Source organism: Dipodomys merriami, unplaced genomic scaffold (genome assembly GCF_024711535.1).
Source record: "Dipodomys merriami isolate MVZ:Mamm:240054 unplaced genomic scaffold, mDipMer1.0.p SCAF_8, whole genome shotgun sequence".
In the NCBI taxonomy this organism is placed as follows: domain Eukaryota; kingdom Metazoa; phylum Chordata; class Mammalia; order Rodentia; family Heteromyidae; genus Dipodomys; species Dipodomys merriami.
The window spans coordinates 47824240-47847563 of NW_027206401.1; the positions used below are offsets into that span (position 1 = coordinate 47824240).

The 23324-nt window shown below is 39.7% G+C and overlaps 1 protein-coding gene across 2 annotated transcripts in view; it reads left to right on the forward strand.

Moving 5' to 3' along the window:
- Positions 1 to 23324, forward strand: part of Mdn1 (midasin AAA ATPase 1) — a 157373-nt gene that overhangs the window by 112680 nt on the left and 21369 nt on the right. For both annotated transcript variants that reach the window (XM_070010465.1, XM_070010466.1), the window contains exons 66-84: positions 1562 to 1797; positions 2688 to 2783; positions 3326 to 3420; positions 3646 to 3767; positions 4292 to 4438; positions 5449 to 5558; positions 6207 to 6280; positions 6927 to 7125; positions 8948 to 9110; positions 11038 to 11184; positions 12746 to 12875; positions 13935 to 14040; positions 14733 to 14848; positions 15755 to 16237; positions 16503 to 16729; positions 17344 to 17499; positions 17674 to 17843; positions 18347 to 18508; positions 21117 to 21254. In XM_070010465.1, coding sequence (XP_069866566.1) covers positions 1562 to 1797; positions 2688 to 2783; positions 3326 to 3420; positions 3646 to 3767; positions 4292 to 4438; positions 5449 to 5558; positions 6207 to 6280; positions 6927 to 7125; positions 8948 to 9110; positions 11038 to 11184; positions 12746 to 12875; positions 13935 to 14040; positions 14733 to 14848; positions 15755 to 16237; positions 16503 to 16729; positions 17344 to 17499; positions 17674 to 17843; positions 18347 to 18508; positions 21117 to 21254 — 3077 coding nt within the window. The remainder of the gene's footprint in view (positions 1 to 1561; positions 1798 to 2687; positions 2784 to 3325; positions 3421 to 3645; positions 3768 to 4291; positions 4439 to 5448; positions 5559 to 6206; positions 6281 to 6926; positions 7126 to 8947; positions 9111 to 11037; positions 11185 to 12745; positions 12876 to 13934; positions 14041 to 14732; positions 14849 to 15754; positions 16238 to 16502; positions 16730 to 17343; positions 17500 to 17673; positions 17844 to 18346; positions 18509 to 21116; positions 21255 to 23324) is intronic.

Genomic DNA, 23324 nt, shown 5'->3' on the forward strand with positions numbered 1-23324 from the left:
TTGCTACTCTGGAATGATTAAAATAATGAATTCCTATGTTCACTTAATTCTTTCTTGACATGTTGGTGTTTTTCTTTGTTTAAGCTTAATGAATTTATGCATTTTAAAATTTAAAATTCCACAGTAAGGTGGATTTTCATTATTATTGAGTACTTGGCTTATATGATTCTTGTCTTCCTATATGCTTTTCTAAAAAAACTCAAGTAATTTTGTGTGTGATGGGGGAATGGGGTCAAACTCAGTGCCTTACACATAGTAGGAATGCGCTTTACCACTGAGCAATAGTCCCAGTCCTGAAATTAATGTATTTTTGCTAGGCACTGATGCTGCAATTTGATTGTGGTTTAAAAACCAGCCAAGGCAGGAAACTCTGTGAAACCCTTATCTATTTTAAAAACAGCTAGAAATGGGGGTGTTATTCAAGTGGTAGAACATTAGCCTTGAGCAAAAAAGCTCAGTGACAGTGCTCAGGTCCTGAATTCATGCCTCGGAACTAGCACATGCACAGGCACTCACCCATGCACACACATGTAGTGTATTCTTGAGAGCAGCTTAGGGACTTAGAAATTAATCTTACAGACTGGGTGCCGGTTGGTCACACCTGTAATCCTAGCTACTCAGAAGGATGGCAGTTCAGAGCCAGCCCTGGGAGGAAAGTCTGTAAGACCCTGTTCTCCAATTAACCACCAGAAAACCAGAAGTAGAGCAGTGGCTTAAGTGGTAGAGCACTCCCCTTGAGCTGAAGATCTTGGGGATAGTGCCCAGTCCCAGAGTTCAAGCCCTACAACTAACAAAAAAAAGAAAAGAAATTAATCTCACAGAATCTGTTTACTAATGATAAAGTTTCCCATATGGCTTTCATGCATTAACCTATACTAGTAGGAAAGAGGTTTAAGTTTCCTTTTTGTTTGTTCATAGCAATTTAAAAAGCCAGTAATTTGAATGCATCAAATCCAGTGTTCTGCCACGCAATGATGGCTTACACCTGTAATCCTAGCTACTCAGGAGGCAGTTCAAATCCAGTCCAGGCAGGAAAGGCCTTGAGACTCTTATCTCCAGTTAACCACCAGAAAACCAGAAGTGGCACTGTGGCTTAAAGTGGTAGAGTGCTAGCTTTGATCAAAAAAAAGTTTAAGACAGTGCTGGGCCCTGAGTTCAAGCCCCACAACCAATAACAACCAAAAAAAATCCAGTGCCCATCCTGTGTTTGTTGCTTATACATAGACATACCTGAGGGGTTGGGGGTTTAGCCCAGCGGAAGGGCGCCCGCCCGGCGTGTACAAGCCCCTGGGTTCGGTCCTCGGCTCTGGGAGAAAAAAAAAACTACAAAAGACCAAAAAAAAACAAGGCAACGGCACAGACATACCTGAATTAAGCTACTTAATATCCTAGAATATAGGGGCATTATGGTATTAGAGTCATTGGTTTCTATATCAGTATTACTTTGGGGAAGAATAACTGAAATAGCTTCTTTATTAGTTCCAATTTATTCATTGTTCTGAAATCTTTGTAAGTTGGAAAATTCCCTGAATTCACCAACTTGATCTTGTTAATTTTACAGGAGTTGAACTGAATGATAACCTCTTAGGGAGCCAACTTTTGGCCTGTACCCTCTCCTATAACACCCTATTTGGAGAAGCAATTTCAGACCTTACAGTGAAGACTGATGGACCCTATGATTTCTACCAGCACCCCAATGTGGCAGAGGCAAGGCAGTGTCAACCTGTGCTTCAAGGCTTCTCAGAGGCTGTCAGTCATTTGCTACAGGATTGGCCAGAGCACCCCGTACTTGAGCAGGTAGGGCAGCCAATTAGAGTTCTGCACTTCACACTATGTCCCGTGACATTGACTTGTGCATTTATTCATACATAGAAACAAAGGATTACAAAAGAGATACTCCAAGCCAACTTCAGGATGAACCTACCTGTTTGCATTGCTCCTATATAAGTAATATTTAGGAATTCCATTAATGTTATTTGTTAAGAGTTACCACATTACCATGTTGCTATTTTTTCTGTTTATTCATACACATAGTCCTAATATTAAAGGCCCCATGATTTTCGTAAATGCTCTAGAAACAGACCTTGGTTATTTAGTATTGACAGTTTCAATTTCAACATTTCTCTGGTCTTCACCTAATTTTATATTTTTTAATGCCTTTTAAGTGCCAAATTAGAAAAATGTTTATTCATAAACAGTTTATGAACCATTTTGATAGTTTATCAACAGTTTTGAGTTGGTATTTTCCAGTAGAGTTCTTTTGTGGAAGTATTTATGTAGTAGGACCCACCATCCTGGGAATTTGTTTCCAGTTTGTTTGTATATGTGCATATGTGTCCATGTGCATATGCATGTGAACACAGGTGCACTATTACACATGCACTAATGCTGGGTTTTGAAATCACTGTCTTGCACTTGATTTGCTTGCTTGCGTAGCACTCGTACCACTTGAGTCATGCTTCTAGCTCAGCAATTTTCGGCTCATTGGAGATGGAGTCTCTCAGATATTCCTTATCAAATCACAGTCTTCCAGATCTTAGCCTTCTTAGTAAGTAGGATCACAAGGGTGAGCCACTATCGCCAAGCTCTTAAATAGTAACATTGGGACCTTCTTTACCCTTGTGACTTTGAGTCCACGATTTTTTTGCTAAAAATACCCCCACCCCTTTTTTTTTTCTTTCTGGTAGCTACTGGTTGTAATGGACAGAATTCGTAGTTTCCCGCTCTCCAGTCCTATCTCAAAGCTCCTGAATGGCTTAGAGATCCTTCTGGCAAAGGCACAGGTAAGATGATTCCCTCTTTTCCTTATTTTATTTTGTAGTAAATTATAGTTTGATTTGGGGAATTTAAACATTCTTGTTTTTCTTCTGTTGATGAGACCAATGCAAGTTAAACTACTGACCCTAGGATTGAGATGAGCTAAGTCACCTCATTTTCAGGATAGGACATGGTATCCACATCCCAGCAGACCTTCCACTGACTGACTTTGATCTTCCACAGTTCCTATTCAACCTTGGAGGTGGCTGCTTCCTGCCTCTTTGTTTGACAGAAAGTGGCCACATGACTTCAGGGATAGCTAAAGGCATGATTTTAGGCCCCAATCTAAAAACACCCTGTACTTTTGTCTACCTCTAATATTAGCTCTACTGGACTATGTCATATGGCCAGAAAGAACATAAAGCCAGATAATGTAGGATGTAAACTTATTGCTAAAGGTAAAATATGCTAAAAGTCCTAGTAATCTTCTCTCAAAGACCTAGATGTTACTGGGGGAGGGAGGAAGTAATTAAGGAGTTGAATAATGCCCTTAGTAATGTTTTTATAGGATTGGGAGGAGAATGCAAGTCGCACTTTGTCTTTGCGGAAGCATCTGGATTTAATCAGCCAGATGATTATTCGGTGGCGTAAGCTGGAGCTGAAGTAAGTAACTCATTTGAGATTCTCTGGGCTTATCTAATATCACAGTTACACTATATGCTTTTTAGCCCAAAGTTTAAAGCAGGGCATTGAAATGCTCTTACTACAAGCCATGCATTTCAAAGTAACAGACTGAGCAGCCATTCTCTTTCCATTTGTGGTGCTGTTCAGTATTTAATGTGAGTCTTTGTCTTAATGTATCTATGACCTCTTCATTTTTGTTTTCAGTTGCTGGTCTATGAGTTTGGACAATACTATGAAGCGCCATACTGAGAAATCCACAAAGCATTGGTTCTCCATTTATCAGATGCTTGAGAAGCACATGCAGGAACGAATAGAGGAGCAGGAAGGTAATGCACGTGACTTGTCTAGAGAACCAATCATAGGAAGTTTTGTTCTTCTGTGTCCATGAGATTATCAAAATAAAGATTGCCTTGATATAGGTAGTTAAAAGTTAAAAGTGTTGCTCAGGTAGGTGCAAGTGGCTCAGGCCTATAATCCTAGCTACTTAAGATGTTGAAATCTGAGGATCATAGCTCAAAGCCACTCTAGGCAGAACAGTCCATGAGACTCTTATCTCCAATTAACCATCAAAAAGGCATAAGTGGAGCAGCCTTGAGGAGAAAAAAAAAATAAGGCATTGCATCCAAGCTCTGAGTTCAAGCCCTAGTACCTTTCATAATTTGTTGGTGCCTTTAACACAAACCTTGTATAGAGCTGATACTTATAAGTTAGTCACCATTAGCTGTGATCCTTGCTTTAAAGCTTCACTTTAGTTGTGATCTCTACCTAAAGACCATCCCATCCCCTGGTGTATATTAAGGATAGGACCTGATAGTTGAAGACACTTAGCCTTTTATTTTGATCTCTACAGATGACAAGCAGATGACTCTAATGTTGTTGGTTAATACACTACAAGCATTTATTGAAGGATCCTCACTGGGAGAATTCCACGTGCGACTTCAGATGTTACTGGTGTTCCATTGTCATGTCTTGCTGATGCCACAAGTTGAAGGAAAAGGTGAGGATTTTTTTCTTTCCTTTTCCTTTGAACTGTTAAAATGCATTAGGCTTTGAATTCTCCACAGGAGCCAGATACATTGTTACAGGCTTAAAATCCGGACACTTGTGTCATCTTTAACAGTGTTATTCTTGTTAGATGTAGAAAAGAACATTCAAAGTAAATTAGCACAGATCTAGTGAAAGAAGTTGCCAAATGAAGCTCCCAGAACTGGTATGGCAAGGTAGCACATCTACCTAGATATTGTATATTTCCTGCAGAAGCTACTGTTTGATCCAGGTCATTTATGTTCTTAGATCATGCCATATAGAAACTGCATATAAACTGCTTTAGTTAGTTACCAACCCTGAATATATCAGGTTTGGGATAAAATTTTAAGCATAAAATGAGTGTAGATTGTGTATTAATGAACAATTTGAGGTAAACCTTTTAATAGACAGCATTTTATTAGTTTGGTCAGTTGTGGGGCTTGAACTCAGTCTGGGCGCTATCTCTGAGCTTTTTTTGATCAAGGGTAGCACTCTACCACTTTGAGCCACAGCTCCACTTCTGGTTTAATGGTGGTAAATTGGAGATGAGTCTCATAGACTTTCCTGCCTGGGCTGACTTTAAATGGAGATCCTCAAATTTCAGCCTCCTGAATAGCTAGGATTGCAGCCATGAGCCACCAGCACCCAGCATAACACTTTTGAAATTGATTCGGGTCTGTTGATTTTACAGGCCTCAGAAAGTTTGAAAGTAGTGATTTTTAGTAGAACTCATATCAGATATGATCTAAGATAATAGTAAAAGCAAGGAAAAAAAACACTACAAGACAAAATAAACAGAGTAGTGTTAACAATCTGCATCTCTAGGAACTGCTAAGAAAAGTTCCTTAAATATCTGCCTGTGAAAAATGTGTTGGAATCTCATTGTATACAGAAATGAGGAAGGTTCATCACTGAAGTGTGAAGTCCGCAGGTGGTACATGCAGCAAGTGTGGTGTTTTGTTTCCTTTTCATTTCTTCCAGATTCACTTTGCAGTGTTCTATGGAATTTGTACCATTATTACAAGCAGTTCTTTGACCGAGTCCAGGACAAAATTGTGGAACTTCGTTCCCCCCTAGAAAAAGAACTTAAAGTAAGATGGAACAGCTGTCACGATCACCCTTGGAGAACATAATCAGCAAATTCTTTGTCTCTAGATCTATTTTTCTGTCTGTTTAATAGTGAGGCAGGGGTAAAGGGCATAGAAGCAAGTATTTCAACAGTCAGGTAGGATGACAAGATTTACATTTGGTCATGTTTCTTCCTGTTGGTGAACTGACCAAGCATATGACGTGTCAGTGGAGTGGCTCCTATGAAGTTCCTTGGAAGATTGCCACAGCCATCTGTTGATATTCACCTGGTCTTGCCCACACTTTTTTTCATCCACCTCAGAAGTGTGTTTTGTTTGGGTCCCTGAACCATTGATTGGGGCAATAGGAAGGAGGGCCTTTCTTTTCCTATTCAGTGAAAAGTATTGTTATGGACCCAGTCCTGGTGTGAGAGACATGACTGATTGCTTTCTAAGCTGGGGTGCATATCAGATACACTAAGGATTGTGGTAGTACTCTTTGGGATTTCTTTAAGACAAATTCATGCTTCCTCTTGTACTTGTTCCTCAACACATAGTCCTGTGTTTGGGATGGAATGGGCTCTCGGGTCTATGGCTAACAGACAATCTTAAGAAACAGCAGAATGACATTAGCTTTAAAAGGTCATCTTTTGGGCTTTGTTTATTTTTCAGGAGTTTGTTAAGGTATCGAAGTGGAATGATGTCAACTTCTGGTCTATTAAACAATCGGTGGAAAAGACACATAGGTAATTCATGTTTTTAAAGCCACACCAAAACTTAAAAAGGACTACATTATTAATCTATCTAATACAAATACCTTGACCTTCTACAAAAGCAACTAAAACACCACCTACTACTAGGTAGAGCAAAATTTCCCTGAGGAAGAATGACTGTAAGCTGGGCACCATTGGCTCACGCCTGTAATCCTAGCTACTCAGGAAGCTGAGATCTGAGGATTGTGGTTCAAAGCCAGCCCAGGCAGAAAAGTTCACTAAGAATAAGCCAGAAGTGGCGCTATGGTTGGAGGTAGAGTGCTATAGCCTTGAGCACAAACAGGTTCATGGACGGTACACAGGCCCTGAGTTGAAGCCCCATGATTGGCAATAAAGAAAAAAAAAAAGTGCACCTTGGGACAAAATACACTGTGTGGCCTGGAGGGGCTGTTTTTCTGCTACCTACTAGCTATTTATCATGAGAAAGCAACTCCACCATTCTTTCAGTTTCAGTTATTAAAAAAAAAAAAAGAAAAAACAGTAAATATCCATCATATTGTGTGTATTATATATATATATATCCACATGCATATGTGTGTACACATATACACACATTATAGTTTTACATATATGTCCTAACTTTCAAATCCATTTTGCCCTTCTTAATACCTGGGGACAGAACCCTCTTTAAATTCATGAAGAAATTTGAAGCTGTCCTGAGTGAACCTTGCCAGTCTTGTCTGGTGGAGAGTGACAAGGAGGAACAACCTGACTTTTTGCCCAGGCCAACAGATGAAGTCACAAGTGAACTGTCTTGCATTCAGAGTCTGAACCAGGCACTGAAGGAGATCCTATTGGCTCGGTCAACCACTGGGCAGGTACTAGCTGGTGGGACAGTGTGTGCTTAATCTATACCATTTTTAAGAGGTGTCCTGAGATTTAGACAACAAAGTTCCTTTGAAATGTTGTTTTTTAGATTTGTATAGTACCTGTTTTTAATTGGCCTTGCTGTACAGTTAACCAAATTGTTAAGTTTGTTAGTCTGTTAGTCTATGAGAGACAACTGCTTATCTGTAAACATTGCATGTACTTAGAACAATTGCATCAGTTTTAAAATGTGCTATTGAAACTCTCTGGGCTGCTATATCAGGTGACTACCACACGGAGGTGACTTCAGTGTTTGCTACTGACTAGGGTAAATACTTGGCTCCAGGACTGTTTTTCAAATTGATTACGCAGGTTGCTATAGGATGGCTGTTCCTGTTGCCATCTCAGGGGACTGAGATCTGACTATCAAGGTTTAAAGCCAGAGAAGTCAGTGAGACTCCTCTTCTTTTGTGGGTCCTAGGGCTTGAACTCTGGGCCTGGGAACTGTCCCTCAGCTCTTCATCTCAAAGTGAGCACTCTAGCACTTGAGCCACAGAGTCACTTCTGGTTTTCTGGTAGTTTATTGGAGATGAGTCTCATGGACTTTTCCTGGCTTTGAGCTGCAGTCCTCAAATCTCAGCCTCCTGAGTAGCTAGGATTACAGGCATTAGCCACCAGCACCCGCAAGACTCCGATTTCCAATAAATTACTCAGGAAAGGCTGGAAATGGCACTGTGGCTCAATTGGTAGAGTACTAGCCTTGAGCACAAAGAGGCTCAAAGACAGTTCCCAGGCCCTGAGTTCAAGCCCCAGGACCAGAGGGGAAAAAAGTATAATGGAAGCTGAGTGTGGGGTGGGGTGCCTGTAATTCTAGTTACTTGGAAAATAGAGAGTAAGGTATTCTGGTCTAAGCCAATTGGTAGACAACCAATGGCTGGTTGTGGTAGCACAGTCCTGTGAGCTTTGCTGGAAAGCATAAATTGGAAAAGTGTAATCTACTAGGCGTAAAACAAAATCTTAACACAAAAAGAGTTGGCAGAGTGGCTTAACAATAACTGGAGATGCCACATACCTGCCAAATTTCTATAGATTGTCATTTCACTGTTTCTGTCATTCTGGTCAAAATTTTTGGTTTGGTTGTGATTACATTGAAATTTCACAGAATCTTTTCAGGGTTGGGGGAATGGTGGAAATATACCTAATGGATAACACCTTTTCCCTTCATCAGTATCTGAATTCCAGACATTAGAACTGTTATAAGGGTGGATAGTGGGGTTAGGTGGTAGTAGAAATAAGATTTGGTGGGGAACACATTCATTATTCATACTAAGGCTTAGGCTCAAGGCCTTGCACTCATTTGCCTTGCTTTTTTGCCTGGGGAATGTGCCTTTAACACCATAAGAACAGAAATTATTTATTCTGTGTTTATAGGACAAAACCTGAATCTCTTCAGGGCTTTCTGGGTGAGGAGTCTCTCTTGTTTTCATGTAAAGAAAGCAATAATACAGAAAGTGAAGGCATGACACAAGTGGTAGAGCTCCAGCCTTAAATGAAAAATCAAGCAAAAGAATAAGATTCTAAGTTCATTTTTGGCATAAATAAAAGACAGGAATATAATTTTTTTATTGTGAAAATACCGTACAGAGGGCTTACAATTACATAGGCAAGATAATGAGTAATTATCAAGCGAGGAATATATTTTTTTAAATATCCATTGTATATACATCAATTTTACTGTAGTGTTACATTTGTTCTCATGAGGTTTCTAAGATAGCAGTCAAAACTGCTACTGTCATTGTTGGCAGTGAGTCTAACCTCCATTCTGTCCCATAGGCCACAGTTCCAGAGCATTGTCAGAGTACTGGTCCTTTCTCCGTGGAAGGGGAGCTTCTGCGTCGCTTGCCAAAGCTCTTGAAACGAATGAGAAAGATGTGTCTGACATTCATGAGGGAGAGTCCCCTGCCTAACCTAGTAGAAGGCCTCGATCAATTCACTGGTGGGTGCCAGTAGCCAGGGTCATGTGTGGGACTTGCTGTGTTTTCCCCAATGGCCCAGGATGGCTAGAAATGAGTGGCTGTGTCTTTTCTTGATATGTTATATAGTGTTCAACAATTCGCTTAAGAAATAAGTGAGCTAAAAGTCATTAGAGCTCAAACATAAGCACTGAAAGCCAGTACTCATTTCCTCTTGTTGTTGCCTCATGTAAAACTAGAAAGGTTAGGTTAGGTCATTAAGTTTTTTTTGAGATCTCACTATGCTGGCAGGCTGGTTGAGCTCTTGGGTGTTAGGTTAGGTCATTGAGTTTCTTTTGAGATCTCACTATGCTGCCCAGCTGGTTGAGCTCTTGGGCTCAAGCGATTCTCCTGCCTTAGCATCCTGAATAGCTGAAAATACTAAATATACTACTAAGTCTGGCCTGGCCATTTTCTATGATATCCTTGTCATTATCTGTTCTTGTTGGCTGGTAGCATAAGTAAATGAGCACAGAGGTTGACATCCCAGGCTCTACACTGACTCCATCTTTCAGAATGTTTCTATTGTATGAAACGAAAGTGAAGATGTATCCATAGTCCTCTTACTTTCTTTACTTCAGAGAGGTATAGCAGTTTTCTGTGGCTGTACTTGCTCAGGATGAGGGATGAGAGCCAACATCTGCTCAGTTGTGTTAACAGATCGGTGACTGAGAATGGAAGGTAGACCCTAATATTAAAATGAATTGAGCCTTTGGCAGCCTTGTCTTTCTCATCACTGTCTATCTCCAACCCTGTGAGCATAATGGGACAGGACAGATGCAGTCCTTTTCAGGAAGCCCTTTGTTTTTTATAGTAGGATATTGCCTATCCCTTAGCCTAAGGACAGGGGTTAGTGGGAACCACATGCAAAACTTTGAGTTCTGTGACATAGAGGAGCTTCTCTGCTAGCCCTCTCGCCGTGTCAGTGTAAAGAGAGTGGTCACCTGTCCTAGTCTGTGGACTGCTTCTATTTGTCTGCTAGGGCTGCCTGACAACATACCACAGACTAGGTAGTTTAACCAACAGAATTTACTGTGTTGCAATGCCAGAAGCTAAACAGTACAGCGACACACATAGATAGGACTGATGTCTTCTCAGGCCTCACTTTGGCTTACATATGTTCCTGTTTGCCCACTTGATTAGTCTTCCATCTTTGTGGTCTTAAAGGAAGAGAGACAATGGATTACTTTACCTATAAATGCCTTGTATCCAATATAGTCATATTCTGAAGTACTGGGGTTAGGACTTTAGCAACAGAAGGATTTTGTGGCAGGACAAAGAGCCCACAACTACTCCCATGATGGCAACAGTGGCAGATGGGCAATCCCCTTTATATTATAGGTGCCTGTGCTATTCGTGATGTTGCATGTGCCTATAAGAAGAATCAGGGTTTTAGTGTCCAGTAGACTAGGGCTAAAGTCCTATTTTAGTCACTTTAGAAAGTGGTAAGACATCTCTGAGCCTCACAGTGTAAAAGGGAGTTTCAGATAAGTGCTTCTGAAGTTGTGCAGATTAAAAGAGTATTTAGCAAATACTAGCTGTGTAGGATGTTAATACATACTGTATTTGACAGAAATTTGTTAGGCAATGAAAAGTTTAGTATAAAATACTTCACCTATTTGGTGTTCAGTAGCATTGTTTTTTTTTTTTTCCCTTAGGATTGATTATAAAATCTCTAAATTACAAAAAAGAATGTCCACTTTTATTTGGATTTATTATCAGATGTGAAGATATGGTCTTGTTTTTCTATGGCCATGCTTAATGAGTTTGCGTTAAAACACATACTGAGCATCTACATATGAAATGTTTTCTAAATGCTAGCGTCCGTGTTCAGGACTGAGATGGAGTGGCTCATGGTTTCTGATTCTGATGACATCAAAGGTCCTTGTTATTGTGTTGTTTTCCCTACAGGTGAAGTGATTGCCTCTGTAAATGCGCTGCAAAGCTTAAAGGTGGATCCCTCTGCAGAGAGGGAGAAGCAGCACTCAGAAGCCAAGCACATTCTCATGCAGAAGCAGCGAGCTCTATCAGACCTCTTTAAACACCTTGCAAAAACTGGTAAGTCTTCCTAAAACTCTGAAATATAATGACCACCTCTGGAGAAAAAAATAACTGTTGACTTGGATGTAAATTCTAAAAATGGTGAGAAAACAAAGCAGCGGGCAAGTTCTAAGAATTTTAGTGAGGTGAAGGAAAATTCTGCCATGAACTGTTGGTTGATTACCAAGTATTTTTAGGGTTTTTGGTTGTTGTTGTTTGCGGTTTTGTTCTGGTTCAGGAGTTTAAACTTAGCCTTGCATATATTAGGCAAGTTTAGTACCAAAAAACTTAAGCCCTCCCTCCAAGTTAGAATGGCTATAATCAAGAAATCTACAGATGTGGTCAAAAGGGAACCCTACTGGGTGGGAATGTAAACTTGTTCGTCCACTCTGAAAAGCACTATGGAGGTTCCTCAAAAGATGACAAATAGAGCTCCCATAGGACCCAGCAATCCCACTTTTGGGCATTTACCCAAATGATCAGAAACAAGGCCATAATATTTTATCACAGCATTATTTACCATAGCTAAGATATGGAACCAACTCAGATGTACCTCAGTGGATCAAGAAAATGTAGTTGTGTGTGCGTGTGTGTGCGTGCATGCGTGCGTGCGTGCGTGCGTGCGTGCGTGCGTGTGTGTGTGTGTGTGTGTGTGTACAATGCAATTCTATGCTTCCATCAGAAAGAACGACACCGCCCCATTTGTTAGGAAATGGAAATACTTGGGAAAAAATCATATTAAGTGAAGTAAGGCAGACCCAAAGAAATATAGGTACCTATATGGTTTCCCTTATTTGCAATAACTAGTGTACATCTAGGATAATCTTATCAGATAAGCAGAAAATCTCAAAAGCTATGTACATATGAACTTGTAAGATGATGCGAAATGAACCCCAAGATACGGACACAAGAGGTTTTTCTTTGTTGTTTTTAATGTACTATGTGATTGTTTTTGTTTTGTTTTTTTGTGTGTGTGTTCTTCCCCCTATAGTATATCCCCTCTTGTCACTGTATTTGATTTTAGCACCCTGCATCTATTATATACATTTGTCTAATTTGGGGAGAGGAAGAGAAATAGCAAAATGCTGAAACAAGGACACAGGATGACCCATTGCAATAATCATACTCACAAGACACTATGTTGGGCCAGGGAGAAGGGATAGTAGGAAAAAAAGGAGGGGCTGACAATGTTTGACATGAAATGTACTCATTACCTTACTCATGCAACTGTAACCCCTCTGCACAGCATCTTTACAAATAAATTTAAAAGAAAAACTAAGCCCCTACTCCAGGAATCTTGTTGAAATGCATTTGCTTATCCTGTCTCTATGTTGAGCAGGATTGGGACTGAGTATGCATTTATTTATTGTTGTATAGCCCACCTGGCCTTTTACTTTTGATCTGCCTGCATCACTCTCAAAAGCTGGAATGACAAGTTTATACCACCATACCCAGTTACTTGCAATTCAGACAAGTTTCTGGGTGATGCTCTTCAGAGGATTTCAAGTAGCAGGGACAGTGAGGGCATATCCTCTCTACCTGAGTTTCTTTGCTTAAACGAATGCTGTATGTTTCCTAGGTTTGTCATATCGTAAGGGTCTTGCTTGGGCTCGTTCAAAAAGTCCTCAAGAGATGCTTTATCTTCACCCGTTAGATCTTCAGAGCGCATTGTCTCTAGTCAGCAACACTCCAGAGGCTGATGCTACTAGGTTGGTTGGTTTGTTCATGTTTTAATTACAACTAGAACACATCATTTAAGTGTTTGTCTTCATTTGCAAAAATGAAGATAGCAATCATTTGTCTTGGGCAGAGTTGTTACAAAGATTAAAAATGATACCTTTATAAAAATACCTTGCACCTAGCACCTGCTAAACATCTAGTAAGTGTTCATTTTTTTCTTGGTTTCTCTTTTCTTCTATTCACCTTTCCAGGGATGTGTGGGTGGGTGAATGAGTGAGTGAGTGAATAGATGGGTAAGTTTGTTTGAGTGTGTGCTGAGGATTTAATCAGGGCCTTGTGCATGTACATTATCACTGAATTGTTACCTCATTTCTGGTTCTTTGAGTTTCCTGAGGTGTACTCACTTGATTTGAATGTACAGATAGAAATCTGAGAGCATGGTCACATTTTTACTGCCTCTACTATATCTAAGCTCTAAAATAATCTAAACTTTAGAGCCTGTAAGCTTTTGGGACAGAGCTTCTTCTATGTTGCTATATATACAAAAGTTATTGTACATGTTTTTTAGCCAGTTTGTAAATTTTGTTCAAACATTTTTGGCCTTGAACTTTGGATTCAACACACAATCACGAAAGGAGGAGGTTTTACAGCAGCCAGATGTGCTTACATTCTCATTAATCACCAGTTAGTGACTTCTGACAGGACATTGTTCTCTAGTCCTCTTAACACCCTGAGGTTTCCCTCACTTGAGGTCATCTGTCACTACCATGTATAATTTTGTCTATACTTAATCATTAGTATTATCTGCTTCACTCCTGTGTCTGAATTTAGGACCTCTAACTTCCATTCACAAGACAACTACAAAGACTTTAGGGAGGAAAACATATTGTAATTATTTTACTGTGATAATTTGGGTGCTAAATATACAATACATTCATTGTATAAAGGTCTAATGCATACTTGGTTGCATCAATGCATCCATGCAGAAATAAATCTGTATCAACTATTGCCAGTTCTACAGTCTCTGAATCTTCAGGGTCTATGGTGGTAGAGTGTGGTTTTAATAAAAATATTGATTCTCTTTACAGGCTTCTTACTGAAATATCATCTTCATGGGATGGATGCCAGAAGTATTTTTATCGATCTCTTGCACGACATGCCAGGCTTAATGCAGCCCTAGCAACTCCTGCTAAGGTAGAATGCCACAGCATGAGAACTGTGGAGCCAAAGAAAGCTCCATTTTCTAATTACCAGGAAACTGTTCTCAGACCTTTCCAAGTAATAGCTGGTTAGTGGATATGACTGAGCTTTTTGCTCATTAAACTTAGAATTATCTAGTATAATTTTATACTATATCATAAAGCATCTTATAATAAATTTTATACATGCATTTATAAATATGATCAATAGTATAAGAACATTTAAAGAAGAAAGATTTCACATTGAGAATGCTACCGTAATCACTGTTTTGCTTTTGTTTTTGTTTTTTTTATTGTTACTGTAAAGGTGAAGTTCAGAGGAATAACAGTTATATGAGATAAAGAGTACATTTCTTTTTGGACATCGTTACCCCTTCCCTCATGTGCCCCCACCCACAAGTTGTATAGTTCACTTTCAACATAGTGTCTAGTGGGTACCACTGTGCCTAATTACTTTTACCTAGCATTGGTAGTTAACCTAGTCCTTGTTGATGGAATACCAGTGACATAATCTGAGAAATACTGCTCAGAAACATGAATGCCTTGCCTGTAAGCATATAAGCAGCACATCTGCTGCTTATATAAGTAAATAGTCTGAGAATGTTCCATGAAATAGCTTTCTAGTGGAGCCTCTGAGTGGTGTTTGCCAACTACACTTTCAGCATGCTTTCCTTCTCACTGTGTCAGGAGATGGGCTTGGGCAACATTGAGAGGTGTAAAGGGTTCTCAGCACATTTGATGAAGATAGTCATCCAACAACGCCGCTCCCTGACCACTCTGACTGAGCAGTGGATCATCCTCAGGTATCAGCTAACTAACTAATGGATTTATAACATAAATTATGAAAGAACTCCCAAGTCAGCTTAGCTAGTGAGATCTGCTCTTACTAGCTTGTGAAGTGGATCTAAAGCCCATAGGCAAGTGGGTTTTTCTTGGCTCTGCCATCTGGCTCTCTTCCCGTCATCCCCCATACTGTAGCCATGCTTTTGTGAGAATGAGTCCTGGGAATAAGTTCTGGGCAAAGCACAGAGAAATTGTGGGTGAACTACACCTAGATCTGGAATATTCAAGTTTGCCCAAAGTCCTTGTGAGCTAATAGGGTTGTATTGGGGGATCCTGGTATCTGGGCACAGATTAGAATTTTCTTTTACTTGGGCTCTTGGGAATTCCACATGACAGTTTGTTAAGCTATACATAGTGTTCCTCAGTGAAAGTAGAAATTAAGAGGACAGTTAGAAGGACTATTACTTGTTAAGTTGGTTCTCATCTGGGAAATAATATTTACAAATACTTTAGCTTCACCTATTTTGTGCTCTATTCATGGAGTTCATTTAGTAAAGTAAAATGTATTTTCTAAGTAATAATAGTTAAAAATCATTGCAGAAGTGTGATTGTGTTGGTTGGTAGAGGATTCAAGGGGTCAGGTAATAGGTCATGAGTTTTATTTGGTACCTAGTTTGTAAGTGGGAGAGTTCTCATTTTTGTACATTGTGATGGAGAGGGTCTAAATGATTAAATCCAAGGTTTAAATCCAATGATTAAATTCATGGTTGGCCAAAAATCTTCCATTTGGAATACAAGCCTAACCCTTTCTTAATTACACATGAAAGCTCAGGTTTATTCATAAGCATTCACTCATACTGTCAAAAACAATTTTATGACTTGGTTGAAGATGCCATTGTGTTTTCTCCATGGGTTTCTCTACACAGGAACCTCCTCAGCTGTATGGGGGAGATTCACAGCAGGCTGACAGGACCCCTGGTCTATCCTGTGGCCTTCCCACCTCAGGATGGTGTGCAGCAGTGGACAGAACGGCTCCAGCACCTAGCCATGCAGAGCCAGATCCTGCTGGAGCAGCTTTCCTTGTTTCTCCAGTGCTGTCCAAGTTCAGGGCTGACTACAGACCATGGTGATGGTCCTGTGCAGGGTCAGCCTTCTGCCCTTCTGGAGGGAGAAGAACTGGACAAGGGACCACTAGCCAGATCAGTACCAGACCTAATTCTTTCTGACTTGAGATGCCCATCCCCAGTACCTGGAAGTCAGCTGCCCTCTGGTTGCCGGATGCAGAAACACGACCAGCTTTGGCAACAGTCTGTTGCAAGGTTAACAGAGATGCTGAAAGCCATTAAAACAGTGAAAACTGAGGTTGACAAAATTAGGCAGCAGTCCTGTGAGACTCTGTTTCATTCTTGGTGAGTATGTCAGTCTTTTTACTGTCTTCGGTGCTTGGAAACTTGAGCAGCAAACAATCATGAATAAAATTAGGAAAAGAATTCTGATTCAGATCTCTGACATTAATGAACTTGCATGGTGCATTGTAATATATATTATCTATATATGTCTATAAATTGTTGACATATGATGAGTTTTGCCCTGTATACATTGTAGTTATGTGAGGATTGGGAGTATATATTAGTATAACTCCATAATTTTAACATTATGGTATTTCTATTGCAGGAAAGACTTTGAAATTTGCTCTTCGGGGCTGAATTGCCTGTCCCAAGTTTCATCTCATTTGCAAGTCCTAGAATCCCTGTTCATTCTTCCAGGGATTGAGGTTGAGAAAACAAACCCACAAATGGCATTATTTGAAAGCCTGAAATATGTTAGAGGAGAAATCAATAAAGCTATAGATGACTTCACCACTTGGAAAACCTATCTGCTTGTTTCAGGCAACCAAGGAGGTAAGGAATGTTTAGTAAAGAAATAAAACCTCAGCAGAGAGATGACTTATGATTTACATATCTAGAACCTATCTGGGGTTTTAAGGCATGAAGAATGATTAGAATTCATAGCTTTCAACTTTTTGTTGTTTTCATTTCTTCAAAATCCTTGTATCTGCCTGGTTACATTCTTTTTTTTTTGGAGGGGGGGGGTCCAGTCGTGGGACTTGAACTCTGGGCCTGGGCGCTGTCCCTCAGCTCTTCAGCTCAGGGCTAGTGCTCTACCAATCGAACCCAGGACCTCAGGCATGCAAGGCAAGAGCTCTACCACTGAGCCACCTTCCCAGCCCCAATGGTTACATTCTTTGTAGCACAGAGTAACCTGTTTTCCCTCAAGCTGCAAAGTTTGGGACTGTTAAAGTGGAATAAGTTAGTATTTAGACACATTGTCATATTTTCTCATTTCTGCCATGTCTTTATAATACAGGGTAGCTTAGAAGTTTATCTTAACCTGTGTAGTTTGATGTGGTCTTAAATAGTAACAACTTAAGTACAAATATATATTGTTTATGGTTTTTCAGAAGTACTAGAGAAGGTGATTAGTTTTGTTTGTTTTATATCTTACTACTTCCTAGGAAACCAAATGTTGGATGAAAGCTTCATTGAAGATTTTTCAGAGCAAATGGAAACTGCTATCCGGGCAATCCTGTGTGCTATCCAAAACTTAAAAGAAAGAAAAAGTAAAAAAGCAGAGGAAAGCACTGACCAAAAAGGACTAGTAGATGATGATGGTATGCCTGAAATGAGACAAAAATTACTTTTACAGTTTACTTGATTTTTCTTAATGATTTGTGTGGCTAAATAGTTATAGGTAGATGTAGTAATAGATGGCTGTGTGAATATAGATGAAAGGTGTGTTTTTTGTCTCTTTTCTGAATCTTGTCATTATTGACTGTGAATGAAAGAGGGAGCAAACTTCGAGAGACTACAACCAGGACATCTAACAAAACTCTTAGAGGATGACTTCTGGGCTGATGTGAGCACTCTGCATGTGCAGAAAATAATATCTGCTATCTCTGAGCTGCTGGAAAGGCTGAAATCCTACAGTGAGGATGGCACCACATCAAAGCATATGGTAATCAGCTGTTATTTATAGACTTTTTGTTCCTTCAGGGTAGACAGAGTTGGCTTCACCTTAAGGTGCCCAGTACCCAAATCTCTAAAAAAAATTGTCTTCATCTATAAGTGTAAACATCACTAAATAACCTTTGATAATGTAATGTTTGCCCATTAAGTATTACAGTTATGTGGATATGCTATTTTTGGATTCTTCCACGTTCCAAATAGGCATTCTCAGTATCTGCTGCTAGTGAGATAGAGTAAGAACTGTAGTATAATGAGTACAGAGAAGAAACATACTTTGTAGGACAATGTTTAATTAATGTGCTTTAAAGTGCACTTTTGTGACAGTTTATGGAGTGTTAAAACACCTGAGACTTACCATTATAGAAATCATCCATGAACATAAATATGAAATTGTACTAGCATAGCCTCTATGTAGTTTTAAGACACTTTGATTACCACAAGGAGATCTAACACCACCAGAGTGAATAAACATATACTTTTTCTCACCCCCAGTTCTTCAGTCAGTCCTGCCACTTGCTAGTGCGTCTGGTGCCCATGCTGTGCAGCTTCTCAGACCTTGTCCTCTTCTTCCTGACCATATCTTTGGCAACTCACCGAAGCACTGCAAAGCTGCTCTCTGTGCTTGCCCAGGTCTTTGCAGAGATCACCCAAAAGGTAAGAACTGTTCACATAGTAAACTGGATGAACCGTTTTCCTTTTGTGGTGGTTTTGATGGACTTTTATTTGGAATCATCACAAGTAGCAGGAGGCCATTTTCTCTTCCTGTGGCTTTTAGGACTTTATCTAGCACTATTTGCTATATAAGCCTGTTTCCATTAAGGTATAAAACCCTTTATTGTTTAAATCCCTTATCTCCACAGCTATCTGAAGGGTCTACTCTTTATTAATATAGCCTTTCCTCTCAGTCCCCAATTTGAAGACTTCAGGTAATTCTTTCACTAGACTTAAGGATTAATCCTTAGGTCTGTTTTCTTAAAATGACTTAAATTTAGGACAAAACAATAAGGCAACTTGTGGTATTAATAAGGGAGTTGTTTTTCATTCATGCATGTATTCAGCACTGTTAAAAGCACCAAGACTGTACTGCTGAGAGGCAGCCTAAGTGGAAGATCCGTCATGGAGTATCCAGTGTCTGGACTCTTGAGTTCATCACTTACCTTCTCCAAGCCTCCCTCAGCTTCCTCATTTGTAAACTTGTCATTTGAGATCTGCCTGCTGGCATTTTTGTGAGAACCACTTTCAAATGACTATATAAATTTTTGCTTTGTTTCTCAGTATTCTTAGATTTTTGTTTATGAACACAGAACAGATGAGAGTCACTAAAGAAAGAATTTATAAACTGAAGTTGTAGTCTAAACTTCTTTTAAACACTCAAATTTTCTTTAAGCCAGGCTTAAAGAAGGAGGTCGAGACAGATGTGAGTTCCAGATGAGCAAAGTTATGAAGACCCACCTCACAGGGCTGGGAAGGTGGCTCAGTGGTAGAGCGCTTGCCTTGCATGCATGAGGCCCTGGGTTTGATTCCTCAGCACCACATAAGCAAAAAGAAGAAAGCCGGAAGTGGCGCTGTGGCTCAAGTGGTAGAGCACTAGCCTTGAGCTGAAGAGCTGAGGGACAGCACCCAGGCCCAGAGTTCAGGCCCCACAACCGGACCGTTCTCCCCCCCCCCCCCCCCAAAAAAAGACCCACCTCAAAACCAACAGAGGGCTGAAAGCATTCTTTCCTAAACAAGTGCTAGATTCAAGGTTATAGGTTCAGTCTCCACTTCTGCTCTCAAATTCTGGAATTAAACTAGAGGATATATATGTATTTCTTTTTTTTTTTTTTTTTTTCTTTTTGAGTCAGGTTGTGGGGCCTGAACTCTGGGCCTGGGCACTGTCCCTCAGCTCTTCAGCTCAAGGCTAGTGCTCTACCACTTGAGCCACAGAGCCACTTCTGGCCTTTTTCTTTTTGCTTATGTGGTGCTGAGGAATCGAACCCAGGGCCCCAGGCATGCAAGGCAAGCGCTCTACCACTGAGCCACCTTCCCAGCCCGCCAGTTGCAGTTATTATACCTTGGAAAATGTACTACTGTACCATGAGAAAGGCAATTTTGTACCTTGAGAAAGGTATCTGAAACTCCTCTGAGTCATGTGCTTATACTTAAGAGTATCTTTTTAAAATAGGGGAAAATGACATAAGTTAATCAAAATGTATTTCCATTTATAACATCCAATTATATTTGTAGCACTTGTCAGTAATGCTGAAGAAACTGCAAAGTAGGTTAGACACAGTACTTAATAATAGATTTATGTTTCCATGTAACAGTGGTTTTGAGTCTGTGTGCTGTTCCTGGGACTTGAACGCAGGACCTGAGCACTGTCCCTGAGCTCTTTTGCTTAAGGCTAGCACTGTAGCACTTAAACTACTATACCACTTGTACTTTTTTGCTGGTTAATTGCAGATAAGAATCTCATGTTTGTTTGTTTGTTTGTTTTGCCAGTCCTGGGACTTGAACTCAGGGCCTAGGCACCATCCCTCAATTTGTTTTCTCAAGGCTAGCACTCTACCACTTGAGCCACAGTGCCACTTCCTGCTTTTTCTGTTTATATGGTACTGAGGAATCGAACCCAGGGCTTCATGCATGCTAGGCAAGCACCCTACCACTAAGCTATATTCCCAGCTGACAGCTTATTTTTAAAGTACATTTTTGTCCTGAGATTGACAGATGTCCTAATAGCTTGTATTTTCTTAGAGTTACGATTTTTTTTTAATCAAGACCTCTTTTTGTTTTTGTTTTTGATGCCTGTACGTGGCTTCTTCTCTGTACCTCGTGATTTTGATTCGAATTTTTGCTCAAGGCTGGTCCTCTAACCATTTCTGACTCTTTGCTCCATTTCTTACTTTTTGCTGCTAATTAGAGATGAGAGTCTCACAGACTTTTCTGCTAGGCTAGCTTCAGCTATTTTCTGACATGAAAATAGTTTTGTTAAACATCATGAATATTGCTGTCTGTTTCCTCTCTAGACTTGTTCTGTCCTAGCTCACTTGTTCCTCTAACTAGAGGCCTCTACAAAGTTAAATTTTTCTATATTAAATCTGATGTTATCTGTGAAACTGAATAACTTTTAGCACCAAGCTCTTCTGTACTCTAGCACACTGCGCTTGAAAAAGAACATTTCTTTGATTCCTCCCCAGACTCACCTTCAATACATGCCATAACTAGAAATGCCTTTTTAAATTGCTTTTGTGTTTTAACTATTTGTTCCATGTTTTTTTCCAAGGGATTTTGCTTGCCCAAAGAACTTATGGAAAACTCAGCAGGAGAGGGAGCCACAGAGTTCCATGACTATGAAGGAGGTGGAATTGGAGAAGGCGAGGGCATGAAGGATGTGAGTGATAAAATAGAAAATGAAGAACAGGTATGTTTTCACTTGCATAAAATAGGTATATAGAAATGAAGGGCACTGACTCCTTTTCACTAAGTTATACCCAGTGGCTTTTACTAGGCTAGTGGTTTTTAAGTCCTAAAAGCCACAGGAAGGACCTTTGCAACTCAACCATCAATTAGAATTTGGGAGGAAATGAGTTTTCCAATTTGTTAATAAAAGGAGAGGTATTTGCTGGTGATTTTTACATGGGATAATATAATTAGTAGTACATTCAAGGATAAAAAGATTGGCTATTATAAGTAATAATTATATTAAATAATGTCAAGTTTGCTATTCATAAAATTTAGGATGTGTTGAAATTCCTAAATCTACATACATCTTTTTTTGGATTAGTGTTATGAATACTTGTAAAATGCCATGGGCTTTGATTCCTGTTAGAATGCTTTTTAAAATGTCTATCTTATTTCGGATGATGTATGTGTCTGAATATACTGTTATTCATTAGTTTAGATTAACTAATTGTGGCTTGGAAATAAAAGATAATTTTTTATCACTATTTCTAAATCAGGTCATGAATTTATATTTAATGTCGGATTACAACTTTTAAAAAAGAGCAAGCTGTGTGCTGGTGGCTCATGCCTGTAAACCTAGGTACTCAGGAGGCTGAGATCTGAGGATCACAGTTTGAAGCCAGCCCAGGCAGAAAAGTCACCATGAAACTCCTGTCTCCAATTAACCACTCAAAAAACTGGAAGTAGAGCTGTAGCTGAAAAGTGGTAGAACCCCAGCCTTAAGCAAAAAAGCTCAGGGACAGCACTCAGGCCCTGAGTTCAAGCCCTGTGATCAACAAAATAAATAAAATAGCAAACCAAACTAATTCCTTAGCTGCGTTTATGTGAGTGTAGCTGAGTTTGATTTTTTTTTTCTGTATTTCTCAGATTGAATTAGCATACACTAAGTGAAAAGAATTTGAAGTAGAAACAATAGAAATGCATATCTAATGAAAATATGATCTAAGCAAACATTAAGTGAGATAAAAAGCTACCAGATAATCTGACAATATTTGATAAATCTTTGGCCCACAAATTCTATCTTTTCTTACAAAATTCTAGTAAGAGTTAAAGACAAATAGGTATGTGAGGGTACATATTTGTACTTGTACAAGGATGTTCATTATGGTATTCTTTATAAAGGTGAGAATGGGAGAGGAACAGATTCATGAGAAGGGAATTATGTAAATTATGACGATACCATCCTTGCAAGGCAGTACTAAAATTGAACAGAATGAGATTAATTTGCTTGTAACAAATTAATTAAAATACCCAAGATATTTTTTTTTTTTTTTTTTTGTCGGTCGTGGGGCTTGAACTCTGGGCCTGGGCGCTGTCCCTCAGCTCTTCAGCTCAAGGCGAGCGCTCTACCACTTGAGCTACAGCGCCACTTCTGGTTTTCTGGTGGTTTATTGGAGATAGGAGTCTCACGGTCTCTCCTGCCCGGGCTGGCTTTGAACCGCGATCCTCAGATCTCAGCCTCCTGAGTAGCTAGGATTACAGGCGTGAGCCACCAGCGCCCGGCACCCAAGATATTTTTTAAGTGAAAAGAATAAATAATAGTTTATAAAGCACAGGATCACTTTAGTATGTGTTAGTATATACTTAACTGACAAAAGCTGCAAGATGAGCCAGGTATGGTGGCCCATCCCTGTAATCCTAGCTACTTGGGAAGTGGAGATCAGGATTGTATTTTTCTAAAGCAAATCTGGGGAAACAGTTTGTGAAACCCCATTTCTACCAACAAAAGGAGATTCACATGTACCAACTTCAGCTATGCAGGCAGCATATACAGGAGATTGAGGTCCAGGACAACCCAAATATAAAGATAAAACCCTATTTGTGGGGGGGAAAGGGTAAAGCTAAAGGGACTAGGGGTGTGGCTAAAGTGATAAGAGTACTTGCCTACAAAAAACAAAATCCTGATTTTTAGACACCAGTACAAGAGGGGAGGAAGAGAGAAAATTTATTTTTCTACTCTTGCAAAAATACATTCTTTTTAAATAGCTCTAAAATTGGAATATATGTATGCATATGTATGTGTGTGTAT